The sequence below is a fragment of the Styela clava genome, chromosome 9, assembly GCF_964204865.1.
Source record: "Styela clava chromosome 9, kaStyClav1.hap1.2, whole genome shotgun sequence".
Lineage (NCBI taxonomy): Eukaryota > Metazoa > Chordata > Ascidiacea > Stolidobranchia > Styelidae > Styela > Styela clava.
Window position 1 is genome coordinate 13,386,964 of NC_135258.1, and position 21,637 is coordinate 13,408,600.

Here is a 21,637-nt window from a genome sequence, read left to right on the forward strand (position 1 = left end):
GGGCTATGTAGAATGAAAGTTTGATTCATGGTAGATTGTGAATTGTTATAAAACTTGATTAAGAAGTTCTGCTGTTATCTTCTGATTTTTGAACTCTGACAATACAACTGTGACATGAGATATGGGAAATAGTCAAAATAGGCTTGATGGTGAAGCAGATGGCCCGGATTCAAATTCTGATAAATCAGGTAATCTGTCACAATTTTTATTGTTTCTAGTTTCATTATAAGGAAAATATAGGTATAGTACGCAGTTATTACAGCACAAAATTGGCTTCCTATTCAAAAATATTTCAACAATTTCGATATAAATTCCTCGAATAGATATTGAAACTGTTGGCGTTTTAAAATCAGTAGCATTTCATTTGCTATATTCCATTAATTTTATGTATCCCTGTGAATAAATAATCATGATTTTTAGCATAGGCCTACCTAGTTCCTTCATTTAATTTTTTCATTGATTTCATAACTTCCATCATAATTTCATACCTTTTCTTTTTATAGTTAATTTCAACAGCTTCAAAATTTTGCGATCAATTGGAAAAGGGAGTTTTGGCAAAGTATGCATGGTGCAAAAACAAAGCAATGGAAGATTATTTGCTATGAAATATCTAAATAAAGTGTCATGCATCAAACAAAATTTTGTTGAAAATGTAAAACGAGAGATTTCTATGCTTTGTTTACTCAAACATGACTTTATTGTTAATCTTTGGTATACATTTCAGGTGAGCATTTAAAGAAGATCAATTTCGAGTATTATTTACCCAAACTATTTATAGCCCAGAAGACCCGCATTTTCTAGTTTCTATTTTGTTTTCTTTTTATAAATTGAATATATATCATCAACATTATCATCCAAAGTTATAAAATTGTATTATTATTAGATTCTATGTTTTTTTCTATCAAAAATTCTCTTTTGTATATTCTCCACCATGCACACAAATTGTATTACCGTAATTTTTTAGTGTTACGGTCATACTAGCTAGCCATTTCTACATGGCCACCCCAAAGTTGAATTAGTAATTATAATTATTAAATTATAACATTTTTTTAAGCTACTTAATGTATAGATATGTTATCATTGGGACATTCCTGCCAGTTGTCCTATTGCTTCGTTTTAATGAAATGTGTAATATTCTGAATTTTTGTTTTTCTACTAATATCAGGATGAGGAAGATTTCTTTATTGTTGTTGATTTACTGCTTGGTGGAGATTTACGGTATCATCTGTCCAAACATGTATTATTCACTGAAGATGACGTTCGGTTATATATTCTGGAAATGGCATCTGTTCTTGACTATTTGAAATCCAAATGCATTATACACAGGTTAGTATTGTTTTGGCATGTAATTCTTGTGTTTTCTTCGGATTTTTTATTCAAATAATTCGATATGATAATTTGTAAGTCGAGTGAATCATGATAATGATATATTTTTATTAGTTTAATATCAGATGTTATTCTCATGTATTTGATATTATAAGCGTAAATGAGAGACTAATTATAGAAATTGAAGTAAAATTGGTAAAAAAATTTTCTGGGTTTGATTGTTCAGTGCTCATCTGTTTGTTCACTGTTCAGATCATTATATTTTGCTGGGAGGATACTGAAGTTAAAACAACAGCATTAAGACATTACAAATAAAATATTTTATGAGTTAAATTTGCTTTAATATAAAATTTTCTGAGCTGCCAACGCATTACAATTACAGGCATTTACAATTCAAATTTTGCGTCCTTTTCAACAGGTTGTAATTCACATGCTATTAAGATAAGGCAACAGGTCATCAGAACTTTTGGCATTTCATTTTCTTGAAGTTTTTATATAAAGTTGTTCAATTACTTGAATAAAATTATTGATCTGTTTATATATCCTGATTTTTCTTAAAATTATTGTTCTTCACTTTACAGAGACATCAAACCTGATAATATTTTACTTGATGACAAAGGTCATGCCCATCTGACAGATTTTAATGTTGCAACTATACTAGATAGCCAAGATGAATTGGCTACAGGTTTTGCTGGTACAAAACCATATGTTGGTATGTTATTTTGGCTGTTTGTATATTTTTGTTTTTGTTTCTCCAATCTGGTTGTGATAAACAAATATGGTACATATGAAGAAATCTGATTTAATCTTCGTGGATTTAAAATGATGTAATATTTAAAAAATATTACAGATTACTAAGTAAATAATATCATACAACACTTACGATAAGCTAAATTGCTGAACTATAATTTATGTTTTTCAAACATGCCCAGGTTTATTGATTTTGGATAAAAATCCTGTTTTTTAAATATTGACATACCATTTTTCCGGCTGTATCCTACTTTAGTAAACGTATCTAATGATGTTCTTCTTATACATATATTCCCATTACACTACTTAGCACCTGATGTATGTCAGAGTAAGCTTGGAAAAAGCAAAGGTTACAGTTTTAATGTTGACTGGTGGTCACTTGCAATAACAATGTTTGAACTGTTGAGGCACAAAGTGAGTTTATTTATTCAGTTCAGAGTGATTATTTATTTATTCATCCTTTAAACTTTATTAATTGAATTGTTTGCAACTACTCTGATTTTCCATCCAGTGCGTTTGTGTGATGTAGTTATAAACACTAACAATCAATAATAATATCAAATCAACTATACTTACAATTACCACAATTACCCAATAAGTGAATAGAGCTTATAATAGTCGCTTGGGTCTCATCTATCGACATTCTTTTTCTACTTCCAAAGTCAAAAACTTGGAAAAATAGAAGTCAATCTTTTTATGGCATTTTGAAAAACGTGCATATAAATGATGCAGTTACATGAGGATTTATTTATAAATAGCATTTGGAATACTATTATGTGGCTTACTTCAATCTCATATATTATAAATTGAATCATGGTGCATTCCAAAAGATTTTGATAAATTCTGAAGTCGCTTCCATATTAGATTTTGTTTGCTTCATCACAAATTTTTATTTATTTTATTCAGAGGCCATTTAAAATTTCTAATGAAACCACTGTGGAAGAAACAATGGAAATATTTTCTGAGGGAAGAGTATCGTTTTCTTCAACATGGTCACAGGCTTTGATTGATTTATTTTTAAAGGTACGACAACGAGTTATAGTAGTATATACGGTAGATATCATGCCCTCTGATTCTTTGTGTATTTGTCTGTTTTATGTTCATGACAAACAATTCAAATATAAGATTTCGGCTGAAATTATATCCTCGCACAAAATGTGTAATTCATATAAAACAAGAGAGCGATGCTCAAATATATAGACATGGAGACCAAAGCAAAGCGGTATTCTACCTTACCTTTTACAGTACCGGTATCATCAAAAAACTTCAGACTTTCGTGTAGCGAGAGAGGTCGAAGAACCGCTCAACAAATTTGTATTAATTTTCAAGAGATCATCACAAAATATTTTGAATTGAAAAACGAATCACATAGAGCCCACAGAAGGTTTTGAAATGAATAAAAGTGATAGCTTCTAGCAAAACACAATCTTAACCACTGAAAATTTCAAAGCAATTTATCCAGTAGATCAGGGTGGTCCAAACCCAAGCCCATGGGCCATATGTGGCCCGCCGCCTCATTATATGTGGCCGGCATCACATTCGGAGAGTAATCAAAAAATAGCATTTTGTGTTGTTTCGTAATAAAATTAATCAGAAAAATTGTTACATCGCTAATGTCACTAAATTGACTAGTATTATGGCTAGCTGAGGCAACTAGCGAAGTTGAAAGATGTCCTTGGCAATCCAAATTATTACCTGGCTTTCTATCGTTTTGGTCTGGAATATATGCTAACAATATAGACATCATAGAAAACTAAAAATCGAATGCGGATTCTATTAGCCTACGAGGGCTATGTCTGATAACTATGTGCTTGCGCAATAAAAGTGTTTGTTTTGTATTGCACTGTTTACCTTTTCTTGGCACTATTGTGGCCCGTGAACAATGTAAAAATAATTTTGTGGCGCGCGGAGCCGCAACCTTGGACCACCCTGCAGTAGATAACGAGAAAAGCAATTTTGTTTTCCTCATAACCAACTAATATATGATATCTGTTTTCTAATATTCCTCTCTATTAGAAATTACACTTGAACCATCTATGGCAAGTATGCTGGTCTTCAAGTGTAATTTAATAGTTTTATCATTTATTTATTTTAATATTTCATGAAGCAATTTTATCACGAAAGCACTAAATTTCATTTCTTGATTCCATCATTGCATAAGTACTGCTATTGATTTTGCCACATAAACCTATGTTATGTGTATGATATACCAGTACATTAATTCTATGTTCCTATCCTGTATGAATAGTTAATTTTTACCAATGATTTATTTTGGCATTTTGTCTGTCTAATATTCAGAGGAATATTTTTGGTTGTCGCTATCTTGGTGCACATACTTCGGGAGCGCCATATTTAGAGTATATTATCAGCTTTTTGTCCATAATCTATATTATCAGTCTGACTCAGCTAACTAATTTTATGAATAGTATATAGCCTATGCAACAATTTTTATAGCCTTGATGCATTTAAAATACTATGTTAAAAAAATTTGGCTGTTGTGGAGATCTGCTTTTGAAATGTGTCAATGTGTGATATCCTTTGAGAGCATAACAGTGTTATAACTTATCGATCTTAAGATCGGTAAGTATGTTGATAGGTATTCGTCTGTCTGTCTGTTTGTTTGTCTGTTAGATGAACGCAATATCTCACGAAGGCGAGGTTGATTCTGCTCCATTTTGCATGTGCATTCATCATATCTCGGAACAGAAGCCTATTGATTTTGGATGAATTATGTCGTATAATTAGCGAGTTATTAATTAATTAGTGATGGGACACGCGGTGTCACTATAGAGTCATGAATCGAAGCCGCAGTTTCGATCGACAAGTCTTCGGTTTCGATATTCTCGTTCAGTGTATTATATAGTTTTATTATTCCATCCAACAATTCTGCTTATGTTGCATCATACCGACATTTATTTTTGGAACCAAAATTGGATGATTTTTCTCTTATTTCAATTTTGTTTTGAATTATTTAGTGAGTTTCCAGGCCTTAAAGGATCATAATTATAGTTGTTAGCATTATGAAAAATGTTATACTCTACATATGAATAACCATGTCATTGATTTTGGAAAGCATTGTATGGAATTATAAATATTTAAGTTAGATTTAGCGTATATTATAGTAGGTGAATATTTTTGGTTGGGTTCACTAACGGAATAAAATTTAACTATTATGGTTATCATTACCCATCAGACACACTTTAACTATTGATGCAATGTCGGATTGTGTTTTTTTTAACCGATTTGGTTTGCATACAAATATTACAGTATTGTCATATAGTATTCTATTTTGTTTCTGTGTCATCTCATTTGTATGGCTCATGTTCTCTTATAATCATGTAAATATACTAAAGGAAAGAATTATAAATCTATGTATATTCAAATTATTGCATGATGTTTTCCTCACACAATAACCATTTCTCATGCTACAAGCAGACTATTTGATTCTGTTTGATTCAAATTTCCCAATCATGTGACTGAAATTTTTTTAGTACAGTCAGTGATACCTCAGTAGTCTAACATATTTCGTTCAGTAGCGAAACTTTTTTTTCCATGGAAAACAATGGTATTTATTGTAATTCGTTCTCACGCATTCCAAAATATCTAAAATATCAATAGAAGGTGTACCTGGATGACAATTATAAAAATCTGTGAACAATAAAGATTGAAAATAATAAAGCAAAAAATTTAAAAATACTTTGCTTCAGTTATCGTAAGTTTAAGCAAAGTTCTGTGGGACTCGTTCAAGTACCACAGCATTTTTGACTAGAATTTGTTGGTAGTCTACCAAATTGTATCGAGTCGTTCCACTACAGAGGTATCACTGTACTTTCAATTTTCAAGGACTTTTCCTCGCAATATTTTCCGTACTGGTGTGTATGTTTGTGTTAGCACTTAGCAGTATTAATCTATTTCCACAAATTATTATAATAAAATTTAATTTTATTTTCAGTTATTTGTTCTTGATGGTAGTAAACGACTTTCTACATATTCTGATCTTCAGAATCATGAATTTTGTCAAGATACTAAACTTGAGAATATGAAGCCACATTTTATACCTTCTGTAAGTATTTGCCTTTGCAAGCTACTTGTCTACAAAAATGGGAAACATATATGACATGCTGAACCTATGCCTGTATTTTTCTTTAATATTCCATAAATTTACATTGATTGCTGGTATAATCACGATTATGGTATTATTTGAATTGATTGGGTAACTAGTAATACATACGGCTTGTACTTTCAATAACAAGCACGTAAAAACTTTTCATGGGCACAATGAAAATGCATGTATTTAAAATTTTACGAACTTGTCAGATGACTGATGAACCATTAGTGACTGTTAACGAGATAAAAAGTCATAAAACAAATAAAATGAAATTAATAAAAAAAATTTGAAATCAAGGTATATGGTACTGGCGTCCCACAGTCACACACTATACTCTATATTCAATTTTATGATATCGTTCATATTCAATAGTCAATAACTATTAACTAATAACTAGCATTGATTAAATGTAATGCCTGGTGGTCCATATTATAGAAATCGCTCAAAATGTCACCAGAAAACAAGCTTATATTCCATTCTTTTCATACCTTCATTTCTTTTTTTTATTTTCATAGAATAAGCATCTGAATTATGATCCCACATATGAACTAGAAGAAATGATGATTGAATCGAAACCACTGCATAAGAAGAAACAGAGAATTAAGAAACAAAGGGAAAGCAAGAGGCGGGAAACCAATAAACCAGAGGACCCCAACAACAAGCAGGTTGATAACTCGAACAATATGAATGATGAAAACCATTCTGACTTATTTATAACTTTTAATCGAGATCTCAATGACTTGAAGCCAGATGAAGATTTATCGAAAGAGAGATGTCAGACATATTAAAATTTTTATATTCACTTGAAAAAAGAATTTCATCAGCATATTACCCCAGAAATTGCGCATTTTTATTACACATAATGTTGTCTGCTTCCTAAATCTGTTTCCATAACAGTTCATTATATTGTGTACTATATCATGTTAGAAAATTTCTATTGCTTTGTAAGTGTTCCGCATCGCTGCTATTACATTGAAAATATATATTATGCGAGTATATACACAATCATTTTTATTGTAGTGTATGTGTCTATTATGAAAAAAACTGCAGTATTTTTCCAATGTCACTTCAACGCAGTAATAAGATCTCCACTATGATCCGTCCGTACTAGCGCATAAGTTTACAAAATAATTTCAAGGATTAAATTGAATTGTTGTCAGCCTTCTTGCCCGATAAGTCATATTACTTATATTTTTACAGCAAGTGATTTTTAAAAAATGGTATTAGTATTGCTTGACTGGATATAAAGTTTGAAACATATTCGAGTTGTTTATTAGTCGGTTGTATGCATTTCACAACTTTTACTTTCAACGCCATAGATAATGTACATCTATTTATTCTACAAATTTTTGCTCACTTTAGTTATTTTGTATACTTTCACAATTCTGTTTTCTACTATGACTAATTTTGCAGCCTTGGATATATTATCAAGATCTATAATTGACACAATTCTCTTTTAAGACTAAAATCTAGTGCTATAAAACTGTCAGTAAAAAAGTTGTTCACTTGTGACACGATTGTTTGGTTACTTGTTGCACCTTCCGAATGTGTCCAATACTTTTTTAAGCACCACTGAACAGTACTTTATGGTGATCGTATATTATGGCTAATTAGCAACAGCATTCGTTCTGCTTTCGTCTCATATATGTGTTGTATAAATATATGAGGCTTGTATCCAGTGTTGGGATTCAGCCGGTTCGCACGGGTTTTGAGATGAATTTTTTGAGATCAGCGAACCGGTTATCGTCAATGACTTTTTGTAACAGAACCGGTCGAAAAATACGACTTTCGTGATGGAACCGGCTGACAAAAAATTCGAATACCACCACTGCTCGTATTCAAACATGGAGTTTTGAAGCCAGATATTAAAATTTTAGGCTTTGACCTAATCCTCCTGGTGATTTCAATGTCCTCAACAATTTTATTGTTTGATATTTTTCAAGTTTCTTTCTACTTGCATTGGTTGAAGAATTTGATTTGTGTTAAACACATCTCTAGTTACTAACCCAAGCTACAAGCCCTATGGAATTCATGATTTTTTTATTTTATTTGTCAGCAGTAAGTTTAAAATAATATTGCAGTATTTTTCATTTCATCACATTACATCCAGATTTTTTATCTTTATTAAATTTAAATACATTTGGATATGTATGGTGTTCTTGCTTGTTCGTTGGGGCCCATTTCAATCATTATCCGTCATGTACAGATGCTGTAGTTGCTCGCCAAATAACTGCAGCTCTGTCTTTATCATCAAGGGTAGGATGAAACTAGCTCATGGCTGCTGCCTGACAGGCAATTGTTATGCTCTCTGGAGACGGCTGTAATAAATATATCAGTCGACCGTCCCGTTGGATCAGTTCAGTTTTTATCAAAATATCGCTTGTTTGGAATGTGATCTTTTGCCATAAGGAAATATATAATTTCATACCGGTATATGAAGGATAACTTCACTTTATAAAAGTTGGTGAAAAAAGTAATCCACCAACATTGGAGAAATTTTGATGGCTTTGTATCTGATAATCTCGAATTACTATAAGCTTCGACAACAACAGTTTGCATGATCTTGGGCTTTTTATGATACTTTTGTTCGATTTCACGCGTTTACCGATTATAATCAAGTAAAAATATAAGTAAAAAATTCTCAATATCGCAAAATTTTTGTAGCTCATTATAGTGTTTTCGTGAATTGGCATGTGCAAAATATTTTACGTGTTTCAAATTTTAATTCCGTTCTAAGTATAAGTTTATTTTGACTCAGCAATAGGCGATAAAATAATTAATAAAAACAAAATAAATAAAAAGTAAGGTTTGAAGCTCACAGATTTTAGGTGAGAAACGGTATGTTAGTCGTTGGTAGGAAGGTACCGGTATTGATAAAAGAAGTAGTACGCGTCCGCTCACCCAGGAGTCCATCCCATTTTTGGGGTCGCTTCAAATACTGCAAATAAACTAAAACATTTCGGGAACGAAAGGACTGAAATTATGTGGCACGTAACCAATGTTCCCTCTAATTTTTTGTAGTATGTGTGCGCAGAAATTTTGGTGTGTTCGCACTTTTTTGGAAATGACTAATATTTGTGCAAAAACCAATGAAGAAATTTTGGCGTTCTAACCGAGTAATAAGTGGGCCAACAACAAACTTTCTCAACCTGCCAACCGAGCACATTGTTGCATTACATCGAAATACGTCTGTGCGCAGTAAATCTATGCGTGTGCGCGGCCTCTGAAAGCTGTGTGCGCGCGCACACGCGCACACCTTAGAGGGAACACTGCACGTAACTGAATTTTGGCAACATAGTCGTGAAATTTTAATCGGTACCGGTACGTCATCGTTGACTTATCACCTACTTACTTGATTGTTACGGAAATGAAGGAGGAAGTTCTCTACCGGGGAAACATCCATGTTGATACGTCGAAAAAATTGTGGAACTACCGTACTGCTTCTGATAATTTCAAATAGAATATAGTTTTTAGTCGAACCACCACAAAATTGTGAATGGCAAAATTCGAAAAATTATCGCATTGATGAACACAAATACTTCAGGTTTTCGAATAGACCTCAATGGACCTTTCCCCGAGCATTGACTTCCTTGTTTACTTCGTGACATTGGCCAATCAGCAAGATGAAAAAAGTGACGTAACAATGCCCCCTTTTGCATCCGCTCAGACACTTTTCTCACTCAGACAGATTTTCAAGCGTGGTTGTAAACATTACCTCGTTTTCGCGTTTTTGAACTCTATTCGTTAGTTTTCAGTTGCGTTTCGAAAACTCAAATAAAAATCAGATAATTCAATAATCACTCTGTCTTCCTAGGAGTTTTAATTTAATTGCAGTAATAAAAATTATTGTAGAAATAGCTGTGATAGACTAGCCTGAAATTCTTTACCGGTACTTTGAAAAAACCGATTGTTGTGTGCAATGAATCATAATGATGGTTTGAAACACATACCCCATTTTACAGGCGCCAACTCGCAAAAGCACTTCTAAAATAGCACTGAAAATTTTGCAATGGTAAAGTATAGGAGGAATTTTCCGGGGGTCAAAGATCCATTACGATCGGCTTCAAATTGTACAAAGGCACCGTATTAGTGCTGAACCATGTTTAACTCAAAGTTGATGTACTTATATATCTACACTACATTTACTGCTAAATTTTTGAGATAAATCGCGAAATGACCACCGGGGGTTCGACAGGAGGCGTGGATGCTTCAGTGATGCGTGACATTTTGTTATTCTCTGGCCAATCAGCGCCGGCCCAGTGTATATCCGCGATGAACACGTCGAGATTCTGTGTTCAATATTTTATTTATTCATCACAGTCGAATATTTTCCGTAGGATCCAGGTTGTAGATAGTGTATGAGTTTTTGTGTTTAGAAGTTGATCAATTCTTCATATATTTTTTATATTTGTTCGAAATTCTACCTTTGAAAACAAATTGATGGAGAACAAAATTGTTTTTCTTGCGTGTTGCGTAGTTTCTTCACTGATTTTGAATGTCCAAGCTGCATTGAAGGAAGGGGATTGTGAAGGTAGGCTATAATTTTTTTCGCTTTTCATCTCCACAGGAGAAAAAAAAGGGGGGGTCTTTTTAGAAGTATCCAAAACCAATGTAATTAATGCTAGAATAACTTGGAGGTACTTGTGGTACTATACTAGACCCTGAATCTGTACATTTTAGGAATAATTAGCTGTAATTTCGTTTGATAATTTGTCGTTTCGAGCCTTTGAATATTTGATTACCAATCAGAAAATGAACTTGATTTAACTGGAAAGAAAGTTGATGAAAAGATTTTTGTCCAAACTATTTCGCATTGCAATTCAATTTCTATGAACCGTCAACAATAGTTATGTACAATTTTTACCCATACTGCCATATGGAAATGACTTAATGTAAAATAATTCAATATTTCAACATGTATAAATTCTGATTGTGTTATACATTGGTCTTGCTTTGTCAGGCTTGGAGTTTTACTATTACATTATTACCAGTTTAAGATGTTTCACCGTCTGAAATAGTCTTGCTTGGCCTTATCTTACATTGTCTTGTCTTATATTTAGTCTGCATTAAAGTCATTGAACTATTTGAAAAAGAATTGAAAGAAAACAAAATAGAAGGTGATGAAAATATTCAAGCTCATATCAGAAAGATTTGCTCATCACTTAAGTTGAAAGAGAATAGATTTGTAAGTTTTTAAGTACTGTTTGGTTGTGTACATTTTTCTCTGAATATCGCTGTTTCACTTCCAGTAGTTTTACAGTTGTTCGATTCCAAGAATAGCCGCCGCATACATGGCAAGACATCCAATATAACAGTGAGTGCAAAGCTGTTCTTTACGAGACAGTCTGGGCATCCATATTGTTATTTGTACTACAAGGTTATTTAAGTTGGGAAGTAAATATTTATTGAATATGATTGCTTCCAGGATCCTAATGTTACTTTGACTACAAGTCTGGTACTTCTTCCACTATCACAATTTGTCATGTTTGGATAGGGATGGGCAATATAGAATACCGAATCCGGAGGATTCGAATCCCAAAGTATTCGAATCCAACGGGATCCGATAACAGGATTCGGTTTCCGCCTCTCCGGCGCCAAGCGGCAATTTTTGTATTTCGGGTTTCAAATTTATCAATTATAGACGAGCGTTTTTCTCGCGTGGAAATCTCTCTCGTTTAATTAAACTTGCGTCTGCTCGCAAAGAACCCGTAAATCGGTAAACATCAAACACTGTAATTTCAATCGGCATATTCAGGACAAGAAGTCGGTAATATAACCTCACGGAGAGGACTCGGTATTGCACCATTTTTGCGTTTTCCTTCTTTGCTATCTAGCTAGCGTTATTTGTGCCGACTTACTGGTGATATTCCGATAATCCGAATGCAACAATCTTTAATTGTTTACAGACGTGCCTTGCCTCATTTTAAATTAAATGATTTTTCGCGACCTATGAGTTTCCCCAAAAAATGATGCACGTAAACCAAAAGCCAGGCGTTAAATGTTATAACATTACTCGCCATTAATTTAGATCAAATATTATTCACGAATAATTTTATTATACCATTTTCCGAAATACAAAGTTATATCGCAAAACGCGAACAACTATCACATTTAAATTTCACTCTCAAAAGATTACATATTTTTCGGTCCGTTTCTATCGTTCAAGATAGACGCACGTTTAATCGAGTATCTGTAGTATTTTAGTCGCCGATAAATTTTGAAAAAAGTTGCCACATCTGGCGAAGATAGTGACGTATTGAATTAGAGTAGGGCTAAGTTTGGGTAGATAATGATTAATGATAACATTTCTATCGTTCAAGATAGACGCACGTTTGATCGAGTGTCTGTAGTATTTTAGTCGCCGATAAATTTTGAAAAAAGTTGTCGCATCTGGCGAAGATAGTGACGTATATTTGAGCAGGGCCAAGTTTGGGTAGATAATGATATGTAACGATAATCATAGAAAATGACTTCGTCTTCAGATGTTATTACCTAATAACTAAGTAGGAAATCGCGTTACGGGAACTTGGTTTTACGTGTCTTGCTCTCACAGAATAAAAGGTTGATTTTAATTGATAGTGGTTAAATTTAATATTTTACAACGGCGCATAGGTTGCAGTGGCCACACGCTGATTCAGCATCTAATTAATTCTCAGCGGGTATGTTTTAGTACAGTGGTTCCCAACCGCCCGTCCGCGGACCGGTACCGGTCCGCAAAGCTTTTTTGCCGGTCCGCGAGAAATTTCGTTGTTTTTATGCCGTCTCAATCACTTTACAAAGTTGCGTTGGCTCATTACGCAATTCTCTTCCACCGTCATATTGCGACGTCTTTCGCGACATGTTGGCACCGTCTTACGCGACATCTTGGCGCCGATCATTCACACTCTTCGCTTTTTCGGCTCCGATTCATCGTGAATGCGCTCCATCAAATCTCGCAAAATTAAGAAGCCTAAAAATCTGCACGCATGCTTTTTTCTGTTCTGCGTGCTTTTCCTGATTAATATGACCATTAATATAATATAATTGATTAATATAAAACGTAATACACATCTCCTTATTTAAATCAGAAAACAGTCAAGAACAGTATAATATTCCAGTAAGATATGAACTTGTTGCGACCCCACAGGTGGTCACGAGACGCGCAAAAAAGCATGGGCCGCAGAGATCTCATTACGCAAATATATGTTATATTTTATGTTTCACCCTTTTTTTTAATTTTTGTCGCCACATTATTTTATAGTTTTTCCCGTGTGTAATGTTTTAAAGTGTGCTTTTTTGTCTAGAAGCATATTGACTGCCCGACATTGCAATATATTACGCAAAAATATGTTATTCTTTTCTGTTCCGGCCATTTCAATTTTTGCCGGTCTGCGAGTACATTTAATCTAATTTTACCGGTCCGCCAGGATAGAAAGGTTGGAAACCGCTGTTTTAGTATACTCGGCAGTCGGCAGACTTACATTAATAATGATTTAACGCCGTTTCATGTCTATTTTGTATTTAACCGCTTACTATTAAAGTGTGTAAAGCGTGTCTTAATTTAGCATATCAGTATTTATTAGTATTTAGGGATTACATACATTTGGAATAATTGAAGGCAAAAAATATTGTAATATTCCTAAATTTTATTGTCCTGGGAACTGCCTGTTTAGTATCAAATGAAATCCAATGTTCAGGACATTTCCAAATAGATAATACATTTATAGTAAGTAATACATTTGCTTTTTTTACCATCTAAATCCAGCAATGTAAAAAATTCCCACTATTTGAATAAGTATGAAAATAGAATAGGATTCGGTATTCTGGATTCGATTTAACTATTCTAGAATATTCTAGAATAGTAAATTATTCTACATTGCCCATCCCTATGTTTGGACCTTGGAAAATTAGAGAGAAAATATTATTATATATTTATCCCAGGGGTGGGGGGAAGCTGATAAGACTGTAAGACGACTTAATGTTGTGGCGAGTCACTGTCTCTAGTTCGATAAAACATCACTTGAACCATTTTAGGGCAATTTTGCAGCCAGCATATATCTGCTGCTGCTTCAGTGTTGCCCTCGGATAGGCGTATAAAAATTGAAACCAGAAAATATGAATATTCAGAGATTAAGAGTGGAATTTATAGGGTCATTAACTTGTTTGTCATGCCAAAAATGGTCAATTTTGTAAAAGTCATTTTGTATTTGTAAGTACAATGTAGAGAACTTGTGTGTATTATAAAAGTGATAGATATACCTGTCAGTCTTCAGAGTGAAATAAAAACAATTTTTTATTGGTCTTCAAATTTGGCAGCTTTCAATTGATACCTTCTGCCTCTAAGTTTGTCGGTACTTGTAATAAGGCTATTTGTTATCATGCTTTTATTATTGTGATGTTATTTATCGACTATTCTTAAACTTGATTTAGCAGATTTTGCTTAATTCACATTTCACATCACCCTGAAAGGTCATTCAAGCTTCATTTGAGTAGTATGGTGTACATTTACAGTATGATGAACTAAAAAAAGTTCTGATTACTGTATAATTTTTCATGTCATATTTTCCTTTCTTAGTGCTACTACATTGGTGGTACAGCAGATGCAGCGACATCAATATTGAAAACAATTTCAGGCCCACTAGGAAGTTTTTACCCTCCCAAGAAGATTTGCGAAACTTTGAAAAAGGCAGATTCTCAAATTTGCGAACTTAAATATGGTAAGTTCCATTTCCCTTCAAGAATGTAATTAATTAATAGGAACGAACTCGTCCAATTTTTAAGATTGATACAATTTGTCCTACATCAGTTAAAGGTTTGATGAATATGTATGTAACAATGGGTACTCGAAGTATGTGAACCAAGATGGCGGACACCAGAACATAGTATGTGTATCAGGTTAGGGTGAGGCGATAATGTCGGGTACAAATACTACGGGAGTCACTTGGCTAGTCCCCGAACTCGTTATGGAACTAAAATAAGGAAAATTGGAATAAAATTATGCCCTAACCCCAACCTGGTAACATACGAAGTTCCGGTGTCCGTCAACAATGTACATTTAGGCATCATTATCAGTATGATATTATTAGTATGTTCAGAGATTTCTGATACCAAGAGTTTCAAGTAAGATTTATATAATTTATCCTACATCTGTTGAAACATTTGATGATTATGTGTGTAACAATGTACATTTAGACATCATTATCAGTATGTTCAGAGATTTCTGATAACAAGAAACTTCCAAGTTTATTCTGCCTATCAGTACGTATTGAAAAATTGAAAAAAAAATTGAAAAATTGAAGTTTATTAAGTTGCTTAATATGTATATCTGTTCGTGTTGTGTAAACTGTCAATCCGTTTATTTCCGAACATAGTTTTCTGCTATTGAATATTGACTATGTATTTTTAATTGTATCAGATAAACCACTGGATTGGAAAAATATCAACCTGAAGAAAATGAGAGTGAAAGAACTCAAAAAGATTCTTTCAGGTTGGGATGAAAATTGTGAAGGATGCTTGGAAAAAACAGATTTTGTTAAAAGGATTGAAGAATTAAAACCCAAGTATGTCAGAGAAGAGTTGTAAATGCTTCAAAGTTCCATCTCTCTGCCAGTATGTCACAGATGCGATAGACTTTTACACATACTCTGTGAAATGGTATAATTCCACTCAGTTTAGTTCAAATTTAGTTTAATTTACCGTATAACTCTTTAAAATAAAACATTTTCAAGTTATTTCCAATCATGCTCCGCTCTAAAAACAAAAAGAAAGCTCTAATATTTAGAAATTGAAATTCTTGCTAATTTGAATTTTTATGTCCATCATCTATGACAGTCGAAATAACCTCATCTCATGGCTGCTATATTATTGAACTCCCGTTGTTTTGAAATCGAGGATGATTTACTTGTACAATCCTGCAGTATCTGGGTGATGATGTTTATGCAAATCATGTAGCACTGTATCCTCGTGCACAGGCTTAAATTATGGTTTCATTCATGACTTGTCTTTACATTCATTTAAAGTTTTGAGTATTTAGGAAATTTATATGTGCTTTATTATTGAATGAGTTGTTTTCTTTCTGAAAAATGTTTCTTGTTCTAAATGGTATCGTTTATGATTGCCTCTGAACTGGTTGGCCTAAGCAAGATCAGGATTAAATAAGCATATTTAAGCAATAGACAGTCGATCTTGATCTGTTTTACTTTGGGAGCCCATAGAACTCCAACTATAGGGCTATTCGGCCCAATAACCCCTCCCAATAATACAAAAAGTAAAGCATAAAAGAGCGAAGACCGATAAAATTTGAAATTACGTCAAACCTAGGGGCTGATATTAATATATTGCTCCAGAATAAGCTCAGAATCACGGGCTAATCAACCATAGTTAAGTTCACTTCAACCAATAAGGCAGGAGATAGTTGCTCCAGCTTTTTTTGTTAGAATCAGATCAGCTGTGCCTACCACTAGCCAGAGCGAAGATGTCAAATGCAATAACTGCCGAAGATCCCCAAAACGTTTGCACAAACCGACAGCATCATACGAGAATAAAGCTGTGCATTCGCGCCTAAATGGATAATCCCATAATACAACTTATTACGTACATATACATCGACATTTATACCTCACATCGACATCATATTTAGGCGTCACAATCACCATCATTTAAATATTTTCACAAGATTGTAGTCGGGGACATCTGCACTTATTGGCATATATATAAGGCGGTCTCTAGATTTTGCAAATGAGGAGTCTCAGCTAGGGCTGGGCGTTTCGAAACACCGATATGTCGAAAAGGCGCTGTTTCGAACTTCGAAACGGTATTATGACGTCATAGAAAATACAAAAATATGTCAACGTCATCACGTTTAGTTGGGTTGCGCGAGTGGATAGAATAATCACCACTTTTGTTGAAATTATTTCACATGTTTATGACTCCGCTGGTTCAGAACAATCTGTGGCATCAGATAAAAAAGCAAATGAGCCCAACCCCGACATGAGATTCTATGCTACCAACATGTATCCATTTAGGCCAGTGGTTATCAACCGGGGGCCGGTGGCCCCCTAAGTGAGCCACGAAACAGCTCAAGGGGTACCACGACACAAGGCTAAGAATTGATCATAAATCGGCTCCGTTTGCATACTTTCCTTTTAAAATATAATTTTCCGTTTTAACGTTCACCGCAGTTTCATTGCCTGAATAGGTTATTTCCAGTGGTGGGATTCAGTCGGTTCTATAGAACCGTCTCACGGAATTATATGAGATCAGCGAACCCGTTAGCATTACTGGTTACTCTCAATGTTCTGTTTGTAACGGAACAGGCTGAAAAATATAACTTTTGTGAGTGAACCGGCTGACGAAAAATTTGATTCCCACCACTGGTTATTTCTTTTTTGTGATCGCAGGGTGTATTCACTTTCTTGTGCGTGAACTGTTTGATCATAATGGAATATGGAATCTACCAATCAAAATAGAACCCAGTGGCGTAGCAAGACTCTCGTCGTGCCCGAGGGCCGGCAACCAACTTGCCTAATGTTAAACAAGTTCATGGACGCCATCTTGTGCCATATTGGGAAAACGCGAAACAATGGTGTCTTATGGAAAATTTTCGCCGTGTTGTTGTACCGAATTCAATAAGTCAGCTGTTATAAGGGCTAGAATAAAGCCGAAGGGTGGGTTTTGAACTTTAGGCTATATGCTATCTAAATATATAACGCAATTAGAAATAAAAAACTATCTAATGCGTTAAATTTGGCCACAAACACAACGTAGAACCATTTTTGGTCATCTTTTTGGAAACTTTTGTAGTGATACGCCGATTTGACGGAGTATAATGCCACCGCAACAATCCTACAATGTCATTTGGTCTTCTAGCGCAGCTCGGGGCTGAGCAGGCGGGCATTATGGAGCTTGACAGGCGAGAAAATGTTGACCCGGAAATAGAAACGGCCATTGAAGCGAATTTGAGTCCCGAGGTAATTTCGACCAATAAAATACAACTGTCCATCTGTGACATCACAAAGAACGCCATTGTCAAATGGTCAATTATGACGATGAGAATGGCCAACTTACTTCGGAAGTAACTCGAAACCGGCATACTTGTATTTAAAGACAATCCAATGTACTATAAATGCAATTTGGCAAACATGAAAGTATATTACCATGTTCGCCTAAGCTTCTACTTCAAAACGCGAACTTTAAAATTTTTCGATCAAAAATATTAATGAAAATAATAGGTATGTTTCAATAATTGTGTGAGAACTTCCCATATGGCGCCGTGTTATATGGCCGAAAACAATCGGCACAAGATGGCGTCCATTGTCTGAGCGTTGCCTCGCTTGTATTATATACACGCTTTGGTCGTGCCCCCCCCCCGCAAAAATATTTTGTGAAAATGACCCTAAAAACTCTCGGACATAAGCTAAAACAACGCTTTTTTATTTCGTCAAAAAGCATAACATGTCGCTATAAAAAGGCAATGGTCACCTAAAATTTGCCGTTTATCTTGGTTACTTTAATTCTTTCACACGTTCTTCCTCTTCTGCCCCTTTTCTGCGTTTCTGTGCGCCACTGAGAGGTTTTGCTTTCGACATCATTCTGACAGCCTTAGTAATTTTGTCGGTGCGATCAAACCACAAGACGCCGAAAATCGACGACTCCCTGGCATTGTTACGTAACAAAACGATTTGAGCAGACCTAACATCAACGATACAAGATGTGCATTACTTGTTTTGCACTGCAGCTTTTGGTTTGCGGCTTAAATTTCTAAATTCTAACCGCTTGGGCCCCTTTGCGCTGTGGGCCCACCCGCGACCGCGGGGGTGGATGCTGCGCCACTGGTGCAACCAGTAGTAGACCATCAGTTTCACTAGACCGCGAGATAACCTTCGCCCTTTGCTATCGTATTATAGACGCAAAAACCCACTTGTAAATTCCTAATGCCCAAAATACGAAAATGGAACGACAGTCACGTAGACTTTGGCTTTACCAAAGTAAATCGAGGTGACAGAAAATGTGCTCAATGCTTGCATTGCTCGTATGTAATTAGCAATGAATCATTACGTCCATCTAAACTCCAAAACCACCGTGATAAAAATCATCCCCCTGTGAAAGACGTTGACATCGGTTTCTTGGCTGCCAAGCGAGTTAGATTGACAGGAAAGCAGCATTGACCAAATTCGGGTTTCTGTCGGAGGAAGAGCCCGCTCTTGAATGCAGTTATGAAGTGGAATTCCGATTCTTGCCCTCCACTTAGCAATAAAGTTCTATCACTATTTGTTATCGTGCAGAAACCACTGTAAACCAGAATAACTTGCATTGCCTTATCATTTTATATTCTCGAATTAGGTTCAAGTACTTCCTTTTTGTGAACTCAATCATAATGTCTGCTAAAAGACATTAAATTCGATGCGTAATAATGCCGCCATGTTTTGTTGTTTCTGACAAACTTGTAGAAACTTGCATTTCGTTTTCAAGACACCAAGGTTTCGAAAGCCATAATAACCCTAAATAAATGCGGTTTCCTATTTGTTTTGATAATTTCATAAGACTAACTAATCGCATTGCGTTGTGTACGTCAGGTAAAGTGGGGCTGCTACTTAAAACCGGTGGCGGGATAAATGGATTCGCGCGAACCTTCCTGGAATGTCGTGATGACAAGGAAATCAATTCTTTTTTTTTTCAGTATGATTTCTGAATAAGGATAACCTGTTGTTAGCGAGTTTGATACATACGAGAACCGACTTTTGAAACTTTGAATCTCACCACTGTTCAAAAACACAAATTTTCGTAGTTGTTACAGTCAGTATCAGTGGTGAAGTGGATTACACCTACCATTTATAAATTAATAGTTGTTGCCATTCGATTAGTCATCGCACGCTATGTCATTTTCAGGTTCAAGTACACCTGGTAAAATCGTGCTGCCATAAGTATACTCATATCCGCATATATTCAAGTCAAAACAGGCTCGAAATTAAATTCACTTCCTTATGTCGGAACCGTGTATTTAGTCTTTTAACCGTAAATTCTAGGTCATGGGTTACCCGTTAAGTCATAATCGTTTTTTAGAATAAAATGAAGTTGAGCGGGTAATTGAAACATTGTCTTCACATATTTGGTCGGTTGCGTTGCACTGTTTGAGTAATATGGAATATTTTCGACTACGTTTCTTCGAGGGTTTTAACTCCAAGAGCAATGGTCACATGAGGGCTTGGCACCTCACTAAAAACTTTATTTCCAGTCACTGGATCTACGTAGTTTTTGTACTCGACGGTTTTAACAAAGTCATATTGATACTTCTTAATGATTCGTTGAGTATAATAACTTGAGGCCATAACCGCTGATTTCTTACACCCAGCCTCTCTCGCAATGATATGTGATCGTCGATATAATTCCGTTGCAATTCCTTCGCCACCGTATTCTGGTCGTGTGCATAATATCACGAAATATGCATAGTCTTTCGTGCCTAAACAATCTGCTTTTGAGCCACCGAAAAGGTATTTTACAAGCGCTCCAAGTTGAACTAAACGAATCGGTACGTTAGCTTTGCTAGTATAATCCACCTCCTTCTCATTCCTGCCGAGAAGACTTAATCGAATTGCGACGAGCAAGTCAGTTTCATCTTCAAAAGCACCGATGCTGATATTGTCTTCTAAGATTGCTCTCAGACGAACATCTGCCATAAGATCTACGTGTTCATCGGTGAAATTTAAAGTTGAACACATGGGCTCTCTTGTGATGAACTCTTTTTTGATTAGTGAAACCACGGAGGGAAGATCGTCGACGTTTAGCAAACGATAACTAATCGATTTTTTCTCTTTCGAGCACATATTGTTAGTTTGAGTTTACAAAACTGCTAATACAAACATAGGATGTAAATCTGGTCCCAAGCGACTTACTTATCTCTAGTTATAGTTTATTTCGACTCAAATAAGCAGCAATATACGATAAAATATTAGATAAAAACAAAAAATAAAAGTAACTGATTATAGAATCGGTAAAGCAAACAAAACCTCAAGTAAGGTTTGAAGCGTACAGATTTTAGATGGAAAGGTATTGATAAAAGAAGTAGTACGTGTTCGCTCACCCAGAGGTAAAAAAACTAACTTATTCAGTTATTATAAAGTTATTCATAGCAATAGTGCTCAAATATGAATACAGAAGTGCAAGAAGGAATAAGGAAAACAAAAACACTTCGACCAAGTCTAAATTAAATATGTATTTTCTTCAGCAACTCCACGTTGGGCTAACTTGCAATGCGCAAGAACAGTTTTAAAGCAACCTAAACTTGAACCTCCTGAAACTTTTTGCTGGCGTATTTTTGAGCGCTCGCACTTTATAGCTGACAAATGTATTAGATTAATAAATCCAAAACACAATGAAAACTCCCAGACACATTCGGGTATCATAAATTTCATATATCGGGAAGCGTCATTGGAAAACTTTTTGAAATTTATAATAAATATCTCCTTGTCGCTTCTT

General features: G+C 34.8%; 3 protein-coding genes across 3 annotated transcripts; 2 read left to right on the forward strand and 1 right to left on the reverse strand.

Moving 5' to 3' along the window:
• Positions 1–28: 28 nt before the first annotated feature.
• Positions 29–8,329, forward strand: LOC120338806 (serine/threonine-protein kinase 32B-like). Its single transcript, XM_039406758.2, has 8 exons — positions 29–188; positions 504–724; positions 1,166–1,326; positions 1,908–2,038; positions 2,387–2,490; positions 2,983–3,099; positions 6,029–6,139; positions 6,700–8,329. The coding sequence occupies exons 1-8, from the start codon at positions 122–124 to the stop codon at positions 6,970–6,972; spliced, it is 1,185 nt and encodes a 394-aa protein (XP_039262692.2). The 5' UTR covers positions 29–121; the 3' UTR covers positions 6,973–8,329.
• A 2,128-nt stretch (positions 8,330–10,457) lies between these two features.
• Positions 10,458–16,262, forward strand: LOC120339421 (mesencephalic astrocyte-derived neurotrophic factor homolog). Its single transcript, XM_039407545.2, has 4 exons — positions 10,458–10,715; positions 11,245–11,369; positions 14,739–14,880; positions 15,579–16,262. Exons 1-4 carry the CDS (start codon positions 10,625–10,627, stop codon positions 15,743–15,745), a joined length of 525 nt encoding a protein of 174 aa, XP_039263479.1. The 5' UTR covers positions 10,458–10,624; the 3' UTR covers positions 15,746–16,262.
• A 3,633-nt stretch (positions 16,263–19,895) lies between these two features.
• LOC120339420 (uncharacterized) lies at positions 19,896–21,637 on the reverse strand. Its single transcript, XM_039407544.2, has one exon. It carries the CDS (start codon positions 20,983–20,985, stop codon positions 20,317–20,319), a length of 669 nt encoding a protein of 222 aa, XP_039263478.2. The 5' UTR covers positions 20,986–21,637; the 3' UTR covers positions 19,896–20,316.

What these genes read in the sequence shown, in the direction of transcription:
- LOC120339421 (XM_039407545.2), top strand. Translation starts at nt 10,625, where the DNA reads ATGGAGAACAAAATTGTTTTTCTTGCGTGTTGCGTAGTTTCTTCACTG. An exon ending in GAAGGAAGGGGATTGTGAAG is followed by an intron (nt 10,716 to 11,244) that starts GTAGGCTATAAT and finishes TCTTATATTTAG; the next exon opens with TCTGCATTAAAGTCATTGAA. An exon ending in AGTTGAAAGAGAATAGATTT is followed by an intron (nt 11,370 to 14,738) that starts GTAAGTTTTTAA and finishes TTCCTTTCTTAG; the next exon opens with TGCTACTACATTGGTGGTAC.
- LOC120338806 (XM_039406758.2), top strand. Translation starts at nt 122, where the DNA reads ATGGGAAATAGTCAAAATAGGCTTGATGGTGAAGCAGATGGCCCGGAT. An exon ending in ATCTTTGGTATACATTTCAG is followed by an intron (nt 725 to 1,165) that starts GTGAGCATTTAA and finishes TACTAATATCAG; the next exon opens with GATGAGGAAGATTTCTTTAT. An exon ending in TGATTGATTTATTTTTAAAG is followed by an intron (nt 3,100 to 6,028) that starts GTACGACAACGA and finishes TTTTATTTTCAG; the next exon opens with TTATTTGTTCTTGATGGTAG.
- LOC120339420 (XM_039407544.2), bottom strand. Translation starts at nt 20,985, where the DNA reads ATGTGCTCGAAAGAGAAAAAATCGATTAGTTATCGTTTGCTAAACGTC.